We start from the raw sequence: 20,732 nt of genomic DNA, 5'->3' as shown, positions 1-20,732 counted from the left end.
CAGATGGTAGAGATAGTTTATTAGATGGAGTGGTTGACGATGGAAGAGATGGTTAGCCGCCCGCGCGCCGGATCAGGATGAGCACAGGCAAGCGAGCAAGGCAGGCGGCTCTGCTGCGAGGGGTGCGAGTACACTCGAGGCATTCCAGTACGGCGATCGTGCTGCGGACAAGATTGTGCCCATTGCATTTCTCTCCCCACTGGCCCTAATTGCCGGCCGCCCGATTGAGCAAAGGCCCGTCGTCAACGGAAGAATACGAGCCTGGCCGGCCGCTCTCGTCGCTTCGTCGTCTCATCGCCGACAAACTCATCCTTCCCATCCCTCTACTCTACAGTCGGTCCTCTCCTTTTAACCCTTAACCTTACTGTCCAATCGCCAGCGCGCCACCGCTGCGCCCACGCTCCCTCCCATATCCCCCATGCACATGCGACTCGGAGTGCCGTGAGCTGCATCGACCACCCCCGACCGCGACCGTCGCAGCCGGCAATCACTCCCTCTCATCATCCTTCACCCCTACCCGTCCGTAGCACAACGCCCTGATTACCATGGCCACTCCAACGCGTAAGTCGTGCCTCGCCAATCCCTTGACCCCGTAATCAGCCTAATGCGTGATGCCAAGCCTCCATTCCCGCTGGAGGCGTCTCGACCTCTCAAGCCCAAGCCAGCCAGCCCCAGCCCTCAACCAGTGCGGCCACCACCTCTCCAACTTCTGCCGCCGAAACCACTGCTCCGTCCTCGCAATCCATGGCTACCTCTTCCGCTGCCGCGACCGAGGCCGCGAGCACCTCTGCTGCTCCCGCTGCCCCGACGTCGACGTCTGCGACCGAGCCTTCGACCTCTGAGCAGCCTACCTCAACAACGGCTCCCTCTTCGACGGCTCCCTCCTCGACTGCCGCCGCCCCCACAACCGAACCCACCACCACCGAAGCCCCCCCGACTTCGACTACTGAACCGCCTTCGACTACCGAGGCCCCGGCTACCACTTCTGCTCCCGCCCCGACGACTGCCATCTCGACCAAGACCGCCTCTTCTGGGAAACCGAGCACCACTCAATTGTACACGTCCATCGTCACCGAATCTCGCACCAATGAAGCAGGAAGCGCCACACAGGTCATCGTCACCGTCACCGCGACCGATTCGACCAATCCCACTCAGTCTGGCGGCTCTGGCGCTGGTGCTGCCGGCAAGAGCTCTTCTACCGTTGCCGGCTTGAATGCGTCTGCGACCGGCAGCTCTTCGTCCGGCGACAACAAAGGACTCTCAACCGGAGGAAAGACTGCCGTTGCAGTCGTCGTGCCCGTCGTCGTCGTCGCCTTCCTAGTTGCCGCCGGCATTTTCCTGTGGAGGAAACGCAAGCAAAAGCAGTTGGCTGCTGAGGATAGGAGGAAGGAGGTCGAAGAGTACGGTTTCAACCCGAACAACGACCCAACTCTCCCTGCCGTGGGCGGCTTCGCGGCATCGGAAATGGCCGAGGATCACAGCGGTTACCGCGGTTGGGGTAACACGACCAACCCGTCCAACCGCAAGGCTTCGACGACCATTTCTGGAGGATTGACTGGCTTCTCGGACAACGGCAGCAACCAGGGAGGTTACCACAGCCCAGGATCACCGACGCACGCCACCGGCCAGTCGGATTCGGGAGACCCTCTGATGATGCGCCGGGAGACGATGGACTCGGAGGGCATTGGAGCGCTGGGCGCTGCGCCCGTGGCAGTGAACCGCCAATCCGACATCCACCGTGGCCCCTCGAACGCTTCTTCCTCATACTCTGCGGCCAACCGCTCAGACAGCTCCGACAACATTCCCATGCAGCCGGACGTTCAGACGCAATACTACGACTCAGGCTACCCCTACCAGGCCTACAACCCCAACGGCTATGATGGGCAGCCGGTCGTTCAAAACGTCGGTGCCAGGCGCAACACGCGGATCGAAAACCCATCGCAATATCCACCAGCGGGTAACTCTGGCATTGCGCAGAACTTTTGATCTGGATACCCCCATACATATGCGACCTTGTTTGGATTTTTTCCTGTTCCGTTTCTTGCTCTTCTCGCCTGTCAGGCGGCGTTCCGGTGGTTTCGTCCCTGCTCACCCCACCCCTTGCTTCTCGCGGATCCGCAATCCTTCGATCCCCTTTTTTTGGCCCTCCGACACGGATTCGATAATGCCGTTGCTTGCGCATGCATTCCCTCTGTAACCCCAACCACAAAACGCGCATACGCACTCAGCACACAATCGAGACCAGGCCGATCCGACCGCAAACCCGCGACCGGCAGGCAGACCAGCATAGCTACTGACCTTTCTTTTATTGTGTTTTTGTTGTTTGTTGTTTGATTCGGCCCCTTGATGGCCATTGATGCTACGGTACAGACACAAGAGAAGATTGTCAGCACCCGGTTTGGAGATGCGATGACGGGTACGCCGACATTTGGACTTGACTGATTATTTCGTTTTTTCTAAACTCTTATCTCTTTTTTTTTTTTTTTTTGTTATTTTGCAGCATCTTTCTGACGAAAACTTTTTTCTTCACTCTCCTAACCTAAATCTCTCACTCCGCTTCCTCCGGTTGCTGCTGCGGCCCAGCGGCGCCGGTACAATACCCTTCTTGGCTTGGCCTTGGGGCCTTCCTCATCTGTCTATGTAATATCGCTATGCAATTACCTACCGACCCTGCACACTTGGCTTTTTGTCTGGCTTGTCTTATCTTGTCTTGTCTGTCGCTACTGCAGATTGTTTTTTTACACAAAGAACAAGAAAAAAGATATGGGCGGCGATGTGTTTTGCGCGGGGCTTGCGCCGCCGGCTTTGGTCGCGTGGTTAATTTTTTTTGTTCTCTTTTGGCCCCGCCCCCGCATTCTGGCCGTCTGTCTGAGTATTTGGCTGTCTGCAAGTCCGTCTATCCGTTCTTCTGCCCCAACGCGTCTGTCACTGCACTCTCTGTGGCCCCCGCAAGGAGTAGGGACTACCTAGCTGCCTAGGCACTCCCTATTGTCGTCATTGTCATCGTCGTTATGTTTCGTGCACCCATGTACCCCCTCCCCGGCTCAATTGACCAATCGCTTCCAGTGTACAAAGGCAGCAGCCAATGGCGCACGAACGAATCCGTCACTATGGGTTGGTCCACTTTCCTTTATCGTTTTTGCTTTGTCCGTCGACAGCACTCTTGCTTTGTGGTTCCGATCTGGCCCCCACCCCCGCGAGTAGGCGTGCCACTTTCTCGCCCCGGCGTCTGCGTCGAGGCGGCCCCCGCGCTGCTTCGAGCCTTAGATTCCTCCTGCCTAGTTTGGCTCCGCGAGGCTTTGTGCTGCTCTGGACTGGCTGCGTGGGCCTACGTAAGGGCGGGCGATGGGGCTGCTGCGGCGGCGCCACCTTCGCTGCTAGGGATGCTCTCGCGAATGGATGAAGCGAGCGAGGCCAAATCAGCGCGGAGCGGAGCGGAGCGTTAACCGAGCGAACGGGCGAGGAAATCAGGCAGGCGAGGTGGGCGGGCATTGCGAGGCGCTGCGGCGCGAGAAGTTGGTCTGTAAGAGGCGGGCGATGTGGGAAGGGGAAACTAATAGGATGTGTATCTCAGTATTGTACAACAAGCAAGCACACACATGATGGAAGGAAACACATCGGCATACTAATAAGCCTTGGGGATACATGCGACAACATCGAGGTCATTGGGATGGACGCATAGCATACTAAGAGGAGGGAAATGCAAAAGGAAACTAAAAAAGACGGGCGCTTGCATTCGCTTCTTCTTCTTCTGGGTTGGGGCTGGTCTGGTCTGGCTTTGGCTTTGGAATTGGCATCAGTGGTAATGGCAACGACATCGATCTCCTATCCCCTATCTTTAATCTCTCGCTTGGTTTGGTCCGGGGTCTGTGGATGGGGGAGTCTAATGTATGTGCGTGCTTGGTTTCATTGGTTGCGTTCTTTGGGTGTCGGGTTGGGTTGAGTTGGTTAGGTGGTTTCTTGGGGGTTCGAGGAGCAAACAAGCACGCATGTCCTGAAGGGGGCCGAGAAGGAAGGCGTGGGAGGAGTGGGTAGCGTAGGAAGTAATGCGATGCGATGTCATTTATGTGCTGAGGTCTTCTGGCTGGGTGGTGTGGTGTATTGGTGTTACTCTGTGGAGGCGCTTGAGGTGGTGTAAGGTGGGTTGTTTGACTTAAAAACTGACGCCACTGACCATCTCACCACCGACGACGACCCTGCCCGGTCTTCCTCTATTGTGCGGTTGGTGGTTTACCTTAAATCACCGTGTCTTTTCATTTGTCTTGAGGCCGATTGCCTTCCCGTTGGAAGCAGTCAGTGGACCGTAAGATTACGCCATCAACATTATCCATTCTATCGATGCCGTCCGTCAACCGTTCTTAACAGCATCGGCATTTATCATCGTTAATTGTCCACAGTCGTCACTATGCTAGAGGGATAAACTTTTCCGTCGTAAACACCTGAAGTGCGAGCTTCTGGGCGGCAAGTCAGACAAACAGAGTCTCCAGCCCTTGCGGCAAGCTGTCAGCCAATGATTAGCCATCATTGAGGCTCAGTATGGATAGACAGCGGACCGGTAAGTCTTCGTAGTAGTCCTTGCGGTAGTCCTTGTGGTAGTTTTCCTGATACTAACAGTCCTAAACCCCTCTTGTTTCTGTGTCCGTCGCTACTATAGAATAATCCCAACACTCTCTTCGACTCATCTTCGGTCGCATTTAGAAGACGATGAGGAGGGGGCATATTGCTAAGACCGGTGCAGTCTCTCACTCGGTGCTGTCTAGATACGCATAAAGAGGGTATTTATGCTAGTAAACTATTTAATAACTAGCTACGACGCCGGCGATTACAGCCGCGACGCAAATGGTAGATGGCAGATAAAGATAATGAGTTTGCGAAAAAGTGACAAAAAAGAAGTGACCCAGCCAGGAATCGAACTTGCCAAAAAGAGTAACTAGGCAGGCGGTTAAGGTGTAACACGCTCACGGGGTGCGTCACCCCTGCGGCTCAAACCAATAGACCAGTAAACCAGTAAACCAATAAGAACGGGAGGATATACTCTCAACGGCTGCTCTAGTTGCTGAATGAACTGCGTACCGGCCCTTATATACTAATGTTTTTACTAAGGTACTTCGGGGTGGAGTGTGTGTGCGCCAAACAGCCACACAATGTCACCACGGAGATAGCAACATTCGCACATACCTTTCGCTCACTCCTTGTGGGCATGGATCACTTCTCTCATTTTTGTTCTTTCGCTACTATCCAATACTGCGAAGGACAGTGAGAGCGGGCGGTTACCACCTGTCATGCAGGCAGAGCTCACTTGCCTGATGTAGCTTAGCGCTTGCCTCATGTATAATCAGCAGTGCTGCCCCATCCTTCGCTCATTGCTCAAACAACAATCAACGTGCCATGACGTGCCACCGGAAGTATCTTCAGTTCTATCCTGCGTCGCCGGTGCAAAGTTGTTACTACACCAACCCTTCAAGGTCGTCGGCCAAGGCTTGCACTCGAGGTTGGCAGGCCCCAGGACCAGCTATTAAAAAGATGTTGCTCACCTCCTGTCAGTTTTTGACCTTCAACATTCCGAACACATGCTGACGTATGTACATGTTTTTGGTTAGGCGACGATCATCATCACGCTGGGTGGGAGATGGTCACTGAATTGCCCAAGACTGAAAAGTGCTTAAATACCCAGCTCGAAGATGCTACTAGCTGAAAATGCCTAACCGGCTCTTTTGGCTACCGGCTGAGCTTGGCTCTCGTCCTGGTTGCCCTCGGCGGACCCAGTGGTGCTAAGTTTATCGGGCTCATTCGTGGTGGTGTTTTCACGGGCGCGATACTCGTTTGTATCGGCCATGATGAAGGCGCTTTCGGAAGCTCTTCCTCGAGTCTGCTGTCTTGCAGTGCGGCATGTACGCGCGATTGGAAATGTCAGTTATAGATGCGACCACAGATCCAAATGAATGTGAAAATAATGCAACTGGTGAGGTGGAGAAGGAGGAACGGCAAGGCGTAGCTATGGTGGAAGACCAGAGCTCACTACACCGGGCCAGACAAGGCCACCAACATTGTCGCGTAGCACCTCCTGAAATGTATGTTGTCATCCGTCTGCAGCATTTGGACTTTGTCACAACCCGAATCAAGCTGAAGTTCATCGCTCCGAAAAAAACAATGCGTAAGTGCCTGCTGACGAGAACGGCAAGCATAAGTCTGAGTACTAGAAACAGGATACTTGGTCATAAGTAATTTTGTCCATCATCACCACTAGATACCCTTGACTGCTACCACCATACCATATTAACAGCCATCACCAGCATCTAAAACCATGTTCCCTGGAAAAACAATTTTGACATGAAACCGCAGCACAATATGGAGTGGGAGCTTCTTTCCCCCTGGCTCTTCATCCTCATACATCTTCCCACAGCCTGATGTTGGCCTTCGACCACTCAGTCAAGTAACAGCAGACGCGGCTTTTATAGCGAATATCCTGCATCTATAACCAAATATTACCCGCTGTAGCGCATATTCCGTAGCTAACAGCGTCATTTTAAACACTGAGCGCTTTTAACAGTAACGCCCTCGTTTCCTTGAAAAAATTGCAATAATCCGACTCTTCTTCCTCTCCCGCAATAGAAGATGAGCCGGTGGTATGTGTATACTGTCTTGAGATATGGTCATAAAAGCATTCGGTGTAGAATTTTAAAACTCATATAGGCACGCTGTTCGGTTCCACCGCAGAACAGTAAGCGTACCGGCATCGCTAGCAAACCCATCCACTTACAACCGTACCCAACACCACATCGCCACAATAACAAAACCCGATGACGACAACAACAACAGCAGCAGCAGCCCCATCCCTCCCCAATATCAGAACCACAATACCCCTACCCGGACACCTACCACCCCACGCCTCAAACACAAACAGGCGTATTACCCCACTAGCCCACTCACACTCACACACTCACTCGCCATCGACGGAAGGAAAAACGAACAGATAGAACAGAGGCATACACGCAAAGCCAGCCCGGCCCAGACCAGCTCAGCTCAACTCAACTCAACTTAACAGGAAGTCAGTCCATCCAACAGCAACGCAGCCAACCCACACACACGACAGCCACCCCACCAACAATGGAACACGCATCCCAACCCAAGCCAATCACATTCGTCAATTCTCTTTCTATCTATGCACGTCCCAACCCACAACCAACCCACCCACCCATCCATCCCACCACCAATCCATGCATGCATGTACGACACAGGACATCATCGCTCATACCCCATACCCCCAACCCCACATCCACCCGTCGTCCGGGCCATCACTCCTATCCTATCCGAATCTGAATCCGAGTCCGATCCGCCTACCGGCCCAGCCCAACCCATTAACCGCTTCAAAGCCGCCACCACCAGCACACCTGTGAAAAAGAGTACGAAAAGAAGAAAATAAGAAAAAACAACAACGACGACGACGACGACGACGACGACAAACCCCCAGAAAACTGAGAGTCGGCGAGGAACGAAAGAAGAAGAATAGAGATAAGAAAAAATAAAAATGACAATGACAATGAAAACGGCATGAAGATCGCCCTTCCTTCTCCCAAAACCAAAATGCGACGACGACGACGACGACAAACCCCCAGAAAACTGAGAGTCGGCGAGGAACGAAAGAAGAAGAATAGAGATAAGAAAAAATAAAAATGACAATGACAATGAAAACGGCATGAAGATCGCCCTTCCTTCTCCCAAAACCAAAATGAAAAAAGGAGATGCGTACGCTCGTTCGTTCGTCCGTTCGTTCGTTGTCCCCTTCTTGCGTTCAAGGCCAAGGGGACAATAACAACAGCAACAACGACAACAACAACGGCAATGGCCATGAGCCTTGAAACCTCCTCACGCACAACACAACAGAGACAGAGACAGCGACAGCGACGGCGCAAGCAGAACCTCCGCCCTCCCCCCGACACGCGCGCGCGTACGCACACGCGCCAACCTCAGCAAAACCTCCGCAAAGCCGACGAAAAAAAGAAAAGAAAAGAAAAGCGTATATATGCAGCGCGTCCGCGGCCCCGCGGCCCCGCGTCTTCGTCACCTCATCCGCACATCCATCCTCTCTCTCTCTCTCTCTCTTTTTCACTCATACCTGCGCATTCCACTACGCATTGCCCGGCTTCTCCTCCGTGTCGATATGCCACACGACGTAGTTGGGCAGACCGTACACGCCGTAGCCCGCGCGCTTGGCCATCTTGGCGAAGCCCTCGGTCTCGGCCTGGTTCTCGAACGCGTAGCACGGGAAGTTGATGCCTGCGCAAGCGGGGGACCATGTTAGCTATTGTTCATTTCAAGACGGGTAGCGGGTGAGTGGATGGGTCGCGCATGCACGCGCGTGGTGCCTGAGAGGACGGGATGGGAGGAATAAATACCGGAGCGGTGCACGTCGCCCTTGACGAGGATGTTGACGCCGCCAATGCCGTCGAGCTCAATCTCCTCGTCCTTGTTCTCGCGCCAGTCGCCCATGCGCGCCATGTACGTGCGCTCCGTCTTGTACTCCTTGTAGCCTGCGCGGGGGTTAGCTCTGCTGCGCCGCCGCCGCGTTTTACGCTTAATAAGTGGGGGCAGTGGCGCTCACCTTCGGCCAGGACGACGTCCGGGTCCAGCGAGGCTGCGAGCCTGCGGCCCGTGTCTGATTCCACCCACGAGTTGTAGTCGACTGTTAGGATGCGCGTCAGCATTGGCCTTTGCCCGGGGAGAGCGAATCAAACATACATCTGCCCTCAATGTCGACCATCTTGCCGTCCTTCTCCCTGTATCTGTGGAACCAGATGTTCGGGACAATGACATCACGGTCGTGGGCCACAAAGTCCTCGATGATTTTCTTGGGGCTGTCGACAATGTCGACGTCGCGCCAGTAGACCCACGAGTGCTCGGGCTTCATCGTCGACGACAGCAGGTAGTTGCGCGCGCGGCCCATTGTCTTCCTGCGCGGGCCCTGGGCCGCGAAGCTGTGCCTGTACTCGACGTCCTGGCTGGTCTCGACGCCAAAGTCCTTCTCGACAATCATGGCGCTGTGGAAAGCGACGGCCTCGTTCTTCTGGATGCGCTCCAGCTCCTTGGCCAGAACGGCGACGGTGTCATCGGTGGTGTCGGAGACGAGGAAGCCGAGGTCGATGAGGTGGTGCGGGTAGGACAGGTCCGACAGGAGGTCAAAGTACTTGGGGAGGTAGAACGCGGCGTCGCGCAGCGGCGTCAGGATCAGGACGCGCTCCTCGTTGACGAGGGCCCGGCTGGTCGACTTGACGGGGTTGAGGTCGACGCGCTCGATTGTCGTCGAATTCACCTCGACGGGTGCGTGGTGGTTGAAGATGACGGGCGTCTGGAGATGGGCCGTCCACTGCGCGCGCTCGTTTGCCGTCATGTCCATGGGCGACTTTGACGGCCCCCAGCAGACGAATCTAATTGTCGCTGCCGCGTTAGCCCTGCAGCCGTTTTCTTTTTGGCCCTGTATCGGGCGAGGGGTCCCACGTACCGCTGCATCTCCCCGGCCGTGCCGCTCAAGCCTCTCCATAGTAACACAATCAGGCCGGCAATGGCGACGAAGAGGGGGAAGCGCGTGCGGGTGCAGAAATGCCAGATGGCTCTCGACGGCGGGAGTCGGGCCCTGGCGGCTTTCCAGTTGACTCCGCCCTTGGGGAGCAGCATGGCGACGGCGGCGCGCTCTCTCTCAGAGCAGCAAAAGTTGCGGTGGGCAAAAGAGAGGAGGGTCGGTAATTGGTGGGGTTGGTCGGGTCGCAGTGGTGAGTGTCGCGGGGATAACGAGCGTGAGGAGGTTCGGAGGTTGGAATGTGACGGGATCTCGCAGCTTAGTGGCTGATCTCGAGATGGGGAAACCGACTCAGGGAGCTTGGCTTGTGAAATTGCAATCGACGCCGCGACGAAACGGGCAAGGCAAAACGCGCACTCGGGCACTCGGGGCTAGTGGCTGAAGGAGTGGCTAGACCTCCTTATCTGCGACGGTAGTCTTTGGATGGTTGTCGAATTGGGCATGCAGTCACGTGCGAGGGGGGAGCCGGCGGCCGCGGGAGCCTATGACGGCAGTAGGTATCCATATAGCTACACTCCTACCCACACAAAACATTTCTCCGCTGCGTCATTCCACGCCAGTCAAGCCACCCGCTGGGACTTGCTTCTCCGCAGCGATAACGTCCCGTAGTGCCGTAGATCTTCTTTTCGTATCCATCCCGACCGAAGGATCGTGCCAATACATAGACGGATGCCATAAACTCTCTTGTCCCGATTCACTCTCTCCCAATATCTCTGCCCCAAACCCAAATTAGCTACAAACAAGCAACCCTCCCTCTGTAGCCGGGCGCTTAGTTTACCGCGAACCCCCACGCCCGTTCCAGAAGTATCGCTCACCCCGAGACACTCACACAGCTGCCCTGCACGGAGCACACGCCCGCCGCCACCAGCGCCAACCCCAGCGCGCGTGCCTACGTGTTCGGCAGCTCGCGCAGCGCCCCCGGATCCGGGTTCCGGGCTAGGCAGCTGAGTCTGGAAGAAGCAGAAGAAAAAAGAAAGAAAGAAAAAGAAACAAGAAAAAAGTAAAGACGAAGAAAGAAGGAAAGACGAAGAAGGAAGATGCGGTGAGGGAAGTGCGGAAGAGGGGATTGGGGAAATGAGAAGCATTGGCGAGCGAGAAGGGACGAGAGTGCGCGGGGCGGCCTTCTTTTGGGGAGGGGGATGCGTGCTTCTCGGACGAGGAAGAGGGGAGATTTTTTTTGCGTCGTCGTCTTCTTCAACTACAACATGCACACGCAAGAGCAAGGAAAATCTATTAATACGCACGCCCTCCTCCCTTCCCTCCCGTCCCTCCCAAGGCACAGCACCTAGCTAACCCCCCTCTCAGCAGCAGCAGCTCACACGCTCGCACCACGCAGCCGCACAGCCGCACAGCCGCACAGCCAATATACCCCCCCCGACGCAAGGGTCCTCGCACAACATACACATATGTACACGCACGTATGCATACCATCCACCCACCCACACACGCACAGAGACTCACGCAGCGCCCCTGCACCACCCACATACACGCACGCTCAGACGCCCAACCGCAGCCCCCGCCGTGCCTGCTGTGCCCCGCCCTCCCGACTCCCGCGGGGCGTAGCGCGTACCTGCGTGCGTCTGAGTCTGCAGACGGCCGTGCGTCCGTCCGAGCAAGCAAGCAAGCAACGAAGGGCGGCGCGCACCCACTCACAGCAGGCAGGTGTCGTGCGCCACAGGACGAAGAGGACGAGGCCGAGGATGGTACCATGGTGACGATGGGGTTAGGTGAGCGGGCGTATGTAGGCGCCCACCCACCCAGCCAGCGTCCGGCGTGCGTCCGGCAGGTGTCCGGCCTACCGTACCTTTGTGCGCCGGACCTGTCAGGCGCGGTTTGGGTTAGTGTCGTCTGTCTGTCGTCTGTCTGTCGTTCGCCCTACCTGCGCTGCGCTGCGCTGCGGTTGCGTCGTTCTTGCGCCGAGCTTGTGTTCCTGAGTTCTGGTCGTTGGCTGGTTAGGTGCGTGGGTAGGTAGGTGGGAGGGAGTACGGAGCAGGCCCTGCTCGGCCGTCTGGTCCAGACAGATGGACAGAGAGACGGACGGGTACGGGTCCTGCTACGTACGGCCATACCTACACACATACACCTACGCATACAGCAGCCCCTCGGTCCCTCAACGCACAAGCGGCCGCCCGAAGCAGCGACGCGCGCACACACCCACCCACATCGATCCATCCATCCATCCATCCATCCATCCATCCATCCACCGTCCGCCCACACTCACCTCGCCTCGTGCTCACCCCATCCCATCCCATCCCATTTCGTCCAGCCTGTCTTGTCTCGCTGCCGCCGGTCCAAGACAGCATCGCATCCCATCCAGCAGCGCCCGCATCCCCCCACTCCCCACCCTCGACCCCGAGCCCGGTGCCGCTCGCAGTAGTGACCCAAGACGTACGCACGCACGCACGACCATGCCCGCCCGTCTACGCTGCTCAATCCGGTCGCTCTGACTGACGGCCTAATAACAAGCCCCATGCAGCCAGCCAGCCAGGTACCCGTTCGCGCACCCGGCGGCTGTGCTGCTGTTTCTGCTTGTTAAAACCCGGTTTGGCGGGACCGTTTGGGTGCCGTTGGTGACGCAATGAATGGATGGATGGGTGCCCGTGGGGGTGTCTGCGTTGAGAGAGTGTGTGTGAGTGCCTCCGCTCCTGTTCTGGCTTTGAGGAGGCGCGGAGGTACCTATTTAGGGTTGTGGGGGATGCTGGAAGGGAAGGGAATAGAGCAAACAGAGCAGAACAGATCATAGACCTAGATAGAACAGCCAGCTATTCCATATAATCAACATCAACGACATCCCATCCAGATCCAGTAAAGCCCAAACCCAAACGACAACAACAACAACAACAACAACGTCCAAACAAGATGCTGACTGACAGACTCACTAACTGACTGGCATGCGTACCGCGCCGCAGTCCTACATCCATACGCACCTATCCAGCAGGGGAGCACACCCTACTACCTACACCCCCAAGTCCCACCCCCACCCCTGCAGACAGATGCAAAGGCAGGCCATCCATCCATCAGACAGACAGACAGACAGACGCACAGCTGCACAGCTGCACAGACGCACAGCGCGCCCCTCCCTCCCTCCCCCTCCGCCCAGAAAGGGAGTGCCCAAGACGGAAGATGGAGGGAGGGATTGGCTTCCAAGGAACCTACCCAAGAAGGTAGTTAGGTGGAGAAAGGGATGATACCACCACCACTCAACCACGCCAATAACAACGTCAACACCAACAAAAAAAGTAAACATTCACGTAACTAAAAACCCCACCGGCCACCGGCACCGCGACAAAAAACCCCAAATGATCCCTCATCCACCCACTCGCCCAAAACGCTAACCAACCCACCTAAGCCCTGGCTCTGACCCATACGAATGGATAAGAACCCTAGCATGCGACCGTGTATGTAGCACCGAAACGCAAAGCGACGCTCCAAACAATCTTTTCCGCCCCCTCCTTGCAGGCAGGTACCTAGCAGCCGTAGCCGTAGCAGCAGTAACCCCAGCAGATGATGATGATGATGATGATGATGATGATGATGATGATGATGATGATGATATCCGCCATACAGTAAACAGTGCACAAGCCCAACAACCAAAACAACCAAAACAAACAAACGACGACAAACCGACAAAACTGAGCCGAAACAGAACAGACAGACGGACAGGACAAGACAGGACAAGACCGACCAGGCCAAGAGCAAACAAACGCGAAAAATAATAGCCATATACCTACAGAACAACACTTTGCTATGAGCACCCCAACCAGACCAGACCAGACCATACCTAGCTGTCCCATGAACGATGATGAAGATGATGAATGATAGATAGCCGCGCCCCAAGAACCCGCCGAGGATGCATGGATGCACGCTGTGATGAATGGATGAATGGATGGATGGATACCAAGAATGATGACGATGAAGATGAGTACGAAGACCAAGTAAAGCGATGAGTGATGAGTGATGATGACTTTTTTTTTTTTACCTCCCCAGAAACAAGCAGAAGCAGAAGATGAAGAAAATGGAAAGGATTTTTTGAGTGCCCCCATGTTCGCCGTAAGAGTTTTTCTGATAAGGTGGAGAAAGGCCTGCGCGCGCGAGTCTTTTTGAACGAACCAAGAGAGATGGAGTGACGAACGGACTAGGTTGTGGCGGCTAGGAGAGGAGTCCTAGCAGTGGATGGTGGGGGTGCGAGTTTGTTTGTTTGTATGTCGTGGCCGAGATGTCGTGAGAAAGGAAATGCATTATGTCGATACCAAGAGGAAAGTCGTCAAGGCGTGCGTCGTGAGCGCATGCGCGGGTCATAAGCCAGCCAGCGAGAGCCGTGAGGTAGGAAGGCCGGATCTAGAAAGGAGCAAGGAGAAAGAGACACAGAGAGAAAGAGAGCGAGAGACAAGAGAGATATCTTCACCGACGGAACTGCTCAAATGTCGGACTGTTGCCACAGCTCGACAGCGGCGTGGGATAGCGGCCCTCGAGCTGAGCCTTCCGCTCCGCCTCTGCCTCTTTCTCCAACTGTTCCTTCTCCCACTCTTCGAGCGCGTGCGCCTCACGCGCCATGGCCGAAGCCAGCCACGAAGCCAGCCTCTGTGCTTCCTGTGTCGCCTGCTCAAGGAAGACACGCTCCTCGGGCGACGCCACGGCCGAGGCGCCCATCTCTGCGTTCTTGAGCGCTATCGCCACGGCACGCTGCACTTGCTCGCACAGCTGCAGCCGGCTGCGATCGCTCTCGCTCGCCTCCTCCAGCATGTGTCCCAGGATCTCGAGCTTCTTGCCGTCCAGTCCCGAGTTCTTTTTGTTGTTTGCGTTCAGCCCCGTCGGCGCCGTCCACCCCCGCGCCTTCTCACGTATCTCCATCTTCTTGTGCTGCCGACTGATGGCCTTCCGCGACCCCTTCTCCCGCACCGCCTTACTCGCCTTCTGCTTCTCCTGCTGCTGCATCGAGGCCCGCCGCGACCCCGCCGCCACAGCAGCCGCTGCCGTGGCCGTCGACTTGCGCCGCGGTGCTCCTGTTGGGAGTGTGTCCACGCAAGCGGCAGAGCCGCGCCGTGACGACGGCCCCGACGACAGCGAGTCGACCGATGCCCGCAGCCCGCTGCCCCGCCGAGACATGGGCACGCCACCGGCGAAGGCTTCGTCGAGTGCGGGGACGAGGTGCCGCGCCTGCGGCTGGAAGGGGTGTGTGAAGCGGACCTGGCCGCACGCACACTCAGACTGGGGCGAGGGCAGGAAGGCGCCGCACCGGTGGCACTCCTCCTTCATCACGCGTGATGACGATGAGCGTGCCATGGCAGGTGGAGGAGAGACGGGGCGGCTGTGGCGCAGCAGCGGCGAGGGTGCGCCACTGTCGATGTCCATATGATCGAGGCCCGAGTCCGAGGGCATGCGGTGCCGGTAGTTGAGCAGCTGCGAGTGGCGGTGCTGGTCACCGAATGGGGCAGCAAAGACAGGCGCCGACGGCAGACGCGGGAGGTCTGGCCGGGCTGCTGGGACGGTGATGGTGGTGGCGGCGGCAGGGGGACCGTGAGGACGGGTTGTGGATTCACGGTCCAGGTTCAAGCTGTGGAGGGGAGGCAAGCTGACTGCAGGACCCCGAGGAGTAAAGTGCTGCTGGTGGGAGGAGTGATGGTGGTGGTGGAGGTCGAAGCCGATGGGCGGCGGCCGCAGAGCGGCGGGTTCATTGGGACGAAGAACCATGACTTTTGAGTTGAGGAGGGGGAAATGCAAGAGTAGGTAGAGTTTGGGGGAAAGCAATCAAGCAATCAAGTAAGCAGACGGACAGGCGGGATAGGTAGTCAGGACAGGACAAGGAAGGCGGGCTTTTTAAAAAAGAAAGGGCCAGGCAGAGAGTACAGTGTCGCGCCACCGCCGCGCAACAGAAAGAACAACCGACTTGACCTGCATCATCTAGCCCCAGAAATGATACGCAGCAGGAAGCGGCCAAGGTAGCAGCAGCAGCGGCACCACCTCCACCATTACCTTACCCATTACGGCCACCACCACCACCATCATTACCCACCCGCCCACACATTTACACACACACAACCGCCATACCTAACAACAGTGGGGAACTGCTGCCCCTCCCTTCCCCTCCCAAGCTCTTCCTCTCCCCGTACATACGCAGACGCAGCATCCAAAGGCGTAACTGCGCAGGCGGCTGCGCCCCCGCGGCGTCCAACCGATTGGCAGCTTCTGGCCTCTGGACGGGGGGCACCGCCCTTGCTTCGCCGGGCTGCCCTTTGGTCAGACGTGAAACAGGGGCCCCCGACTGAGATGACGATGACACCAGATGTCATGCACGACACCGGCTCGCCCGCATCCCCGTCGACGGTTGCGCTGGGGTGTGCGTTAGCTAGGCACTGCGTGCGTGAGTGGGGACATGGGTGCCAGGACTGGGCCTTGACGATTTGGCTTTTTTTATTTTTTCCCTACTGCCTCATGGGCGTCAGCCAGTACCTACATGGGTGGCAGTGGAACGTGTGTGTGTGTGTGTGTGTGCGCGCGCGCTTCTAGATGTGTAGGCGGTGCCTGGCTGCTGCTCCAGCTCCAAAGCTCCAGCTCCAGCTCCAGCTCCAGCTTCCAGCTCGCCTCGGGCTCGCAGCTCGCTCTAGGTACCTAGTTACCTCTGCCTCTGCCTCAATCAGCTTGGCTTCACCGCTCAGTGCAACCCTCGTCCAACCCCCCCCCTGCCAACGTCTGCCGGGAACACAGCAGCCAAACGGCCAAGCAGCATTAGCACAGGATGGTGGCGGCACCAGCAGCGGCAGCAGTACCTAGCAGCAGCAGCGGCGGCACCAGCACCAGCAGCAGCATCAGCAGCAGCAGCATGGAGCGGTAGCGAGCGTCAATGGCGATCTCTCGTCCTCCTAAGAACGTGCATGCGTTGCGGGAGGCCGGGCAGCGGCAGCCGCAGAACGAAAGGCCAACGGCAGAGTGGAGAGACCGACTCGTCGCAATCAACCCCCGACCACCAGCCGGGCTCCAGGCTCGCTCGCCTGCCTGCCGCCGCGCGCGGATGCGTGCCTCCATCAACCCAAATCGCCTCGGGTATCGGATCGTGCCTGCAAGGCAATCTGGAAGCAGTGGGCCGCGACGTGCCATGCCCCATCTGAGCAACCCCAAGTCCACCCCCACCCCGCAGGCCCTTTTGCCCCCAGTTCCAGATGCGGAGCCCGGGCTACCCAGAGGCAGGAAAAAATAATTCTTATCCCCTCCTGAAAGTGACAGGTTACACGCGCCGCCCACCCATTGTGTGACGCACGCAGCAAAAACATCCAAATCCATATTGTGACAGCTGACAAGCCCTCGGAAGCGTGTGCCCTCGATCCCCGCCGCCCCGGTCCGGTCCTCACATGAGCCCATACGTTGATGTCAGGGAGAGTCGCCCAGGCCAAAACAAAAATATGCTTTTCCATAAACTGCTGTTGACATACACAAAACAAGCAAGGCGTCGTGAAGAGGACTGGGAACTGCGCGCATGACGGCCCTCCCCGCCACACCACACCACACCGCGCGCATCGAAGAGAAAAGAGGAGAGAGAGGAAGAGAAGAGTAGTAGTAAGAAAAATAGAGCCGTTTGAAAGACATAATGAGATGATCCCGGAATTGCTTACGGCGCGCCCGAATGAGTAAAATTGCTAAAAAGCACCCGATTAAGACCTCCGCTCGTTGCCTCGTCCCACACAACCACCCTGATAGATACACGCGCACGTAAGCACGAACCGCTCAAAGAACCCAATCCAGAAAACCACATGAGTCATCATCGCTCGGGCCCAATGCGCGATTGAATGCTCCGTGATGGTGCCAATGAAAACGCAAGGATTTTCCGTATTAAGTACCTCTATGCAAGCAGAAAATCAAAAGAAAAACGCCAGCTCCTCAGCTACAACTTCCCCTAGTACAGGCCGAAGAAGAACGCAAGAAGACCTGCGGCACCGAAGGCAGTGGTGGACATCTCAACGCGGCCAGCAGCGTTCGTGGACTTGGCGCTGCTGGAGCTGGAGGTGCTGGAGGACTTGGTACCGACACCACCGGGGTTGGTCAGCGCACCCTTGCACTCGAACTTGCCGCGGATGATGTTGTCCTTGCCAGACAGGCCCTTGAAGTGGTCGCAGTCGGTGTCAATCTCCTCAGAAGACTGCATGTTGAAGGCACCGCTGACCGTCTTCAAGCTGTCGAGAGAGAAACTGTAGAGGCGTTAGAAGCGTGATACATGTCGATGGCGTCTGAAAATAAACTTACCCAGAGAAGTTACCGCTGAAGTCGCAAGCACCCTTGACAGTCTCGAGCTTGGGGAAGCTGAGGTTGCCGGCAAGGTGAGAGTTGTTGGCAATGGTGAAAGCACCGTTGACGGACTGGAGCTTGGGGAGAGAGATGTTCTGGAGCTGGGGGTTGGCGATGAAGGAAAGGGAACCCTCCTGGATCTTGGTGAGGTTGGGGGCAGAGTAGCTCTTGATGCCATCACCGTAGAAGCCGAGGGAGCCGTTCATGGCAGCCAGGGAAGGAGTCTGGACCTCGCTGACGTTACGGAAGGTCATGTTGAAAGCCCACTCAAGGTTGGGGAAGTGAGCCTTGAGCTCGGGGCTGTTCTCGGAGATCTCCAGACGCTCAGTGATGTGGGTGAACTGGACCTCGACATCCTTAAGGTACTTGTTGTTGGCGACAACGAAGGTGCCGACCTCGTTGAGGTTGATACCGTCGAGCGAGCTCAGGAAGGTGTTCTCAATGTCGACGGAGTCGGCCTCCTTGACACCGGACGAGAAGCTCAGCTCGGAAAGAGCCTTAAGACCGGCCCACTTGATCGAGCCAACCTTGGTGAGCTTGGGGAAGTTCAGGTTGGACAGGATCTCCAGGTCGGTAAGCTCGAAGTTGTCGATCTCCTCGAGGCTGTCGGCGGACAGGGAAGAGAGAGCGCTGACATTGTTGGCGTACAGGGAGCCAGTGATCTTCTTGATACCCTGGATGTCGAGGGTGCCGGGGGCGTCAGTGGCGATGGCAAGGGAGCCAGAGAAGGTAGCGCAGCCAGTGGGGACATCGTTGGCGGCGGCGATAGTGCTAGTGGCAGAGGCACTGCAGCTGTTGGCTGATTGACGAATATGTTAGCAGGAGAAGGGGGTTGGTGTTGATAGGGGTGAAACGTACCGGCAGAGGCCAGGCCGGCGACGGCGGCCACCGGGAGGGCGTACTTGGCGAACATTATCGTGTGGAGCGGCGTTGAGGAGATCTGTGGTTGAGCAGGCGACGGTCAGCGGGCTGGAGGGTGGAAGGGAGGGAAAGAGCGTCGTCTTGATGGAATGCTGCAAGAGTGGAGTGACGCACGGGAGATTAGACGGGCTGACGACGCCGGTCGGGATGATTGAGAATGTCCGGGCGAAAGATGTTGGGTTGAGCGAACGTGAAGAAGGTTGGACGTGGAAAAACGAGGGAGAAATACGCGCAGCAGGGGCACAACTGGCGAAGTTGGAAGTCGTGAATGGGGCTGGTGGCTGGAGAGCGAGAGTGTTTTGGGGAAGGGAAAGGGAAGAGGCCGGGAAAATAGGAGGGAGCGGCCTGGGCAAAGCACGGCTTTCGACTGGCTCAGGAGCACCGGGTGTCCCCTGTCAGCTACGGCTCGTGCACCATCCTAGCGCGCCGGCGATCGTGAGTTTTTGGCCTTTTCGTAAGTACCATCGACTCCTCATCCATCCATTCCTCTCTCTACCCCGCTCGTCCACGCAATATTGACTTTTTTTCCGACTATTGTGTGAACAAAGTCCATTATCTTTTTTAGAAGCATACATTCCGTCACATGGCCGTCAGTAGTGGATGTAAACATTGCCGACGCAACCTCCGTGATGCGGCTTGAAACAGGGCCCGGGCCGCGCATGGAGCCCAGCGCACCGCTCCAATCTCAGCGTTACGAACCAATCTCGGCCCATGATAACATGGTGTCTTGGTGATGATGAGCGTCACGATCGTGGCAAATTGGCTCCGGCATTTCAGAGCGTGCTTCCACCTTCGGAACCGCCCCACCCATATTTCCGCCATCGCCAACCAATCGAGCGTGCAGCGGCGACGGGGCTCGCGGTGCCGGCTGCCAGCCTCCTCGCTGCCGATCCTCCCGAAGAGGCAGCTTGTTCGTGGACATGATCATGAACCTGTAACCTCTCCGTTTCAGGCTCTCCATCTATGCCCGCTCGTCATCCTAGCGTTTCAAGGGCCAGGACAGCACAGCACACACTGACTCCACCCAACAATGCTTGACAAAAAGCAAGCTCTTTGAGCGAAATGAGGACCGCCGTAGTTTAAGCATCCCGCTCGAGCATTGCCGCCTCCTGTCCCAGCCCGACGACGTCTCTTACTCGACGCGGTAAGTTGATGAACCACTCAGCGCCGAGCCAAATCTCTCCAATACCAAAGCAAAAACCAAAATCCCTCCCGCCAATCCTTCTGCCCGCGCACGATCGCCCGCCGCCGTGGCGCACCAACGTCATCGATAGACCGACATTTTCCCCGTGAACGGTGGCGTCGGACAAGCCTTTGGGGCTGCTTGCGGTACCGGGTAGCACAGCCATCCAACTTCCCCCCATCCGCGATCGTCCATCAGCAGAGGTCCTTTGGCAATAACGCCATGCTACTAGTCTACAGCAAAAGTAGCTCTCTCTAGTCCGGGATCATCATCCCATAGGTCCATCCATGTCCTGGCAAGGGAAAAAAACGACCTGCCGCATCGCAGCTGCGCCTTCCATGTCGTCTCCCGTCTCCCGCACCATGACAGTCACCACGAGTCGTCGTCGTCGCAACGCAGGGCAAAGAGAAGGAGGGGTCAAGGCAAAAAGTTGATCCCCGCGCGCCATCATCGTCGCCAGTCGCACCACGGCCGCTTCCCCAAATTGCCCGCATCGACGTTATCGTGTAACCACGCAGTATTGGGCTATTGCTTCAGAGCCTCTCTCCTCGCCTCGCTGCACCCTAGCCCGTCCGACCCCCGTACTCCCCCGCTTGCCGTCCCATTCGCCCATGGCCGATTCTGCGTCGAACAAGCAGCATCGTCGCTAGCAGCGGGTGCATCCGAGACAGACAGGCAGCCAGTCAGCTAGATAGCCAGACATTCACGCGCATATCATCGTCGTTCAGACGTTGCTCATACCTACCTACGCGCGTTCCGACCCTCCCCCCTCGCTGC

At 56.9% G+C, this 20,732-nt stretch overlaps 10 protein-coding genes across 10 annotated transcripts; 3 read left to right on the top strand and 7 right to left on the bottom strand.

Annotated features, from left to right (window-relative positions):
• Positions 1 to 575: 575 nt before the first annotated feature.
• On the top strand, positions 576 to 2,022 carry K452DRAFT_19310 (uncharacterized protein). The gene has a single exon (XM_033535876.1). It carries the CDS (start codon positions 745 to 747, stop codon positions 1,984 to 1,986), a length of 1,242 nt encoding a protein of 413 aa, XP_033398178.1. The 5' UTR covers positions 576 to 744; the 3' UTR covers positions 1,987 to 2,022.
• Positions 2,023 to 3,043: 1,021 nt separating this feature from the next.
• On the bottom strand, positions 3,044 to 3,629 carry K452DRAFT_19334 (uncharacterized protein). The gene has a single exon (XM_033535881.1). It carries the CDS (start codon positions 3,490 to 3,492, stop codon positions 3,109 to 3,111), a length of 384 nt encoding a protein of 127 aa, XP_033398177.1. The 5' UTR covers positions 3,493 to 3,629; the 3' UTR covers positions 3,044 to 3,108.
• A 4,339-nt stretch (positions 3,630 to 7,968) lies between these two features.
• K452DRAFT_19258 (glycosyltransferase family 62 protein) lies at positions 7,969 to 10,021 on the bottom strand. Its single transcript, XM_033535870.1, has 5 exons — positions 9,500 to 10,021; positions 8,740 to 9,425; positions 8,603 to 8,683; positions 8,397 to 8,531; positions 7,969 to 8,277 (listed from the first exon to the last, which is right to left on the bottom strand). Exons 1-5 carry the CDS (start codon positions 9,670 to 9,672, stop codon positions 8,129 to 8,131), a joined length of 1,224 nt encoding a protein of 407 aa, XP_033398176.1. The 5' UTR covers positions 9,673 to 10,021; the 3' UTR covers positions 7,969 to 8,128.
• Position 10,022: 1 nt separating this feature from the next.
• K452DRAFT_19249 (uncharacterized protein) lies at positions 10,023 to 10,826 on the bottom strand. The gene has a single exon (XM_033535867.1). The coding sequence runs from the start codon at positions 10,657 to 10,659 to the stop codon at positions 10,135 to 10,137; it is 525 nt and encodes a 174-aa protein (XP_033398175.1). The 5' UTR covers positions 10,660 to 10,826; the 3' UTR covers positions 10,023 to 10,134.
• K452DRAFT_19232 (uncharacterized protein) lies at positions 10,759 to 11,774 on the top strand. Its single transcript, XM_033535862.1, has one exon. The coding sequence runs from the start codon at positions 10,995 to 10,997 to the stop codon at positions 11,544 to 11,546; it is 552 nt and encodes a 183-aa protein (XP_033398174.1). The 5' UTR covers positions 10,759 to 10,994; the 3' UTR covers positions 11,547 to 11,774.
• On the bottom strand, positions 11,775 to 12,380 carry K452DRAFT_19231 (uncharacterized protein). Its single transcript, XM_033535861.1, has one exon. It carries the CDS (start codon positions 12,313 to 12,315, stop codon positions 12,004 to 12,006), a length of 312 nt encoding a protein of 103 aa, XP_033398173.1. The 5' UTR covers positions 12,316 to 12,380; the 3' UTR covers positions 11,775 to 12,003.
• A 521-nt stretch (positions 12,381 to 12,901) lies between these two features.
• Positions 12,902 to 13,796, bottom strand: K452DRAFT_19084 (uncharacterized protein). Its single transcript, XM_033535856.1, has one exon. The coding sequence runs from the start codon at positions 13,615 to 13,617 to the stop codon at positions 13,042 to 13,044; it is 576 nt and encodes a 191-aa protein (XP_033398172.1). The 5' UTR covers positions 13,618 to 13,796; the 3' UTR covers positions 12,902 to 13,041.
• Positions 13,797 to 13,975: 179 nt separating this feature from the next.
• K452DRAFT_297742 (uncharacterized protein) lies at positions 13,976 to 15,265 on the bottom strand (the record flags this gene model as incomplete). Its single annotated transcript, XM_033542057.1, has 1 exon — positions 13,976 to 15,265. One exon carries the CDS (start codon positions 15,263 to 15,265, stop codon positions 13,976 to 13,978), a length of 1,290 nt encoding a protein of 429 aa, XP_033398171.1.
• Positions 15,266 to 16,400: 1,135 nt separating this feature from the next.
• On the top strand, positions 16,401 to 17,260 carry K452DRAFT_286875 (uncharacterized protein). The gene has a single exon (XM_033540377.1). It carries the CDS (start codon positions 16,416 to 16,418, stop codon positions 16,767 to 16,769), a length of 354 nt encoding a protein of 117 aa, XP_033398170.1. The 5' UTR covers positions 16,401 to 16,415; the 3' UTR covers positions 16,770 to 17,260.
• K452DRAFT_286873 (uncharacterized protein) lies at positions 17,050 to 19,058 on the bottom strand. Its single transcript, XM_033540376.1, has 4 exons — positions 18,887 to 19,058; positions 18,710 to 18,791; positions 17,810 to 18,650; positions 17,050 to 17,754 (listed from the first exon to the last, which is right to left on the bottom strand). Exons 2-4 carry the CDS (start codon positions 18,762 to 18,764, stop codon positions 17,463 to 17,465), a joined length of 1,188 nt encoding a protein of 395 aa, XP_033398169.1. The 5' UTR covers positions 18,765 to 18,791; positions 18,887 to 19,058; the 3' UTR covers positions 17,050 to 17,462.
• Positions 19,059 to 20,732: the final 1,674 nt, after the last annotated feature.

The sequence above is a fragment of the Aplosporella prunicola genome, assembly GCF_010093885.1.
Source record: "Aplosporella prunicola CBS 121167 unplaced genomic scaffold K452scaffold_11, whole genome shotgun sequence".
In the NCBI taxonomy this organism is placed as follows: Eukaryota; Fungi; Ascomycota; class Dothideomycetes; order Botryosphaeriales; family Aplosporellaceae; genus Aplosporella; species Aplosporella prunicola.
The sequence above is the reverse complement of the archived record's forward strand: the minus strand, read 5'-3'. Positions and strand labels throughout refer to the sequence as shown.